A 2,030-nucleotide genomic window follows, 5' to 3' on the forward strand; every position below is an offset into this window, starting at 1 on the left:
CCCCCAACACACACTTACCATTACCCCTTGTAAAAAACCGCGGCAACATTGAAAACCATATGCGTATGCTCACATCACCTCATACACACACACAGATTGACATTACTCCACAGACCTTTCCTCCACATCGAGGTCAAGGTCAAGAACAGGAAAGTTCAGAGTACAAGGGTCACTGACACACCAAAATGTCATAAGGTCAACGAGAGGTACTCACGTGTCATTGTTCTCTGCCAGGTTAGGGCTGGACCGCTTTCGGTCCAGTTTTGTTGCACTTTTGGTGCGCTTTAGGTTCGTCTTGAAGCCTTTCTTGCTGAAGAAATTCTGAGGAGCAGGACAGAGGCACACACACTGAGGACAGCCGGAGGTGGGCGTGTGGAGGGTGGCACAAAGCCGGGACACTGGGCATTGCGATTTGTACGACAGGGTTGCTCGGTACAGCTGATTAATTAATTACCTGTGTGAATTTTATTATTGTAAATATCATGTACATGTATATAGCGATTTGTACGGCAAGGTTGAAAGGTTGAGCTTTCCTAATTTTACTTTTATAAATAGCTCAGATCCCCGCTCGACAGCAAGCTCTACGCTCTCTACACTATATTATTACTCTGGCAGACCCAAGAACAGAAGAAATATTATTGGCTTCTCGGAAAGCATAATACAGTGTAAGCAGCCAATTAAGCTTGAGCATGTCTATGAACTAAATACGATCTTTCGCTGTCTACAGCTGGTTACCCATTCCCAACTGAGTGAAGTGAGGAAAATTCAACTAAAGTGCCTTCGAACCCAAGATCTCTGTGATAATAAAGTAAATGTTTACTTGATAAAAGAGTAAAGAACAAACGTAAAGTTAAGCCCTTCATCCGGAACTTATTTGACCTTTTTCTAACATTCTGGGCCTCTACTCTCTGAGCAGGTATTATGTAGGTAGTTGAGACGTCATTAGCAAAAGACGCATTGAACATACTATTTTATTGGAACAGTTGGCGTTTACCAACAAGAGCTATCCCACTAGCTTCCCTCGTGTACATATTGCAAAGCTAGATTTGCCCTCTAAAAATAAAACAAACAAAAGAAAACACAACAACAACAACAACAACAAAACTGACAACAACAACAACACCAACAACAACAGCAACAAACACCACCACCACCAACAACAAACAACAACCACAACAACATACCGCGAGCCGCAAGGTGGTGGAGACAGAGTCCATACTAACAACAACAACAACAACAACACCAAAAACAACAACAACAACAACAACAAACACCACCACCAGCACCAACAACAACAACCACAACAACATACCGCGAGCCGTGAGGTGGTGGAGACAGAGTCCATGCTGTCAGTGAAGGTGGAGACCAGCGGTAGGCTGCCCCTCCTCTCTCCGCCATCCACACGCTCCAGGGACGAATCTGGAACACACAAATGAGAACAATTGTGACCACTGGCATGATTGAAATGATAGCCATGACTGTATTGACTGTCAAGAGTGAAATGATTGTTAGGCTTGTCGTGGTTGAAATGATTGCTATGACAGTAACGATTGTCAAGATAGAAATGATTGTCATGATTGTCACAATTCATAAGAATGTAAGACTGTATTTTAGTAAGCGTTTTACGGCAGTTGGAACACAACAAGGTCATATGAGAGTCAAAGATTAGAGGCACATGCACATAACAAAAAAAAAAACCCAAAAAAAAACAACAACAAACAAACAAACACACACACCAAAAAAAACAACAACAACAAACAAACAAAACAAAACATAACAAAACCAACTAAATAGGAGGAGAGGTCATGGACGAAAGATGTTAGATATGAAAGAAGTAGCAAACCCCACCAGAGCACCCGCCAACCACCCACAGAGATAAAGAGAGAGTGATAGATAGATAGATAGATAGACAGACAGACAGACAGACAGACAGACAGACAGACAGACAGACAGACAGACAGACAGACAGACATATAGATAGATAGATAGATAGATAGATAGATAGATAGATAGATAGATAGATAGATAGA

The 2,030-nt window shown here is 41.9% G+C and overlaps 1 protein-coding gene across 1 annotated transcript in view; it reads right to left on the reverse strand.

Moving 5' to 3' along the window:
* Positions 1 to 214: 214 nt before the first annotated feature.
* Positions 215 to 2,030, reverse strand: part of LOC101857531 (leucine-zipper-like transcriptional regulator 1 homolog) — a gene marked incomplete at its 3' end in the record, with an annotated part of 7,696 nt that continues 5,880 nt past the window's right edge. The window contains 2 exon segments of the mRNA XM_005112284.3: positions 215 to 321; positions 1,313 to 1,419. Coding sequence (XP_005112341.2) covers positions 215 to 321; positions 1,313 to 1,419 — 214 coding nt within the window.

This window comes from Aplysia californica, unplaced genomic scaffold, assembly GCF_000002075.1.
Source record: "Aplysia californica isolate F4 #8 unplaced genomic scaffold, AplCal3.0 scaffold01226, whole genome shotgun sequence".
Classification (NCBI taxonomy): domain Eukaryota; kingdom Metazoa; phylum Mollusca; class Gastropoda; order Aplysiida; family Aplysiidae; genus Aplysia; species Aplysia californica.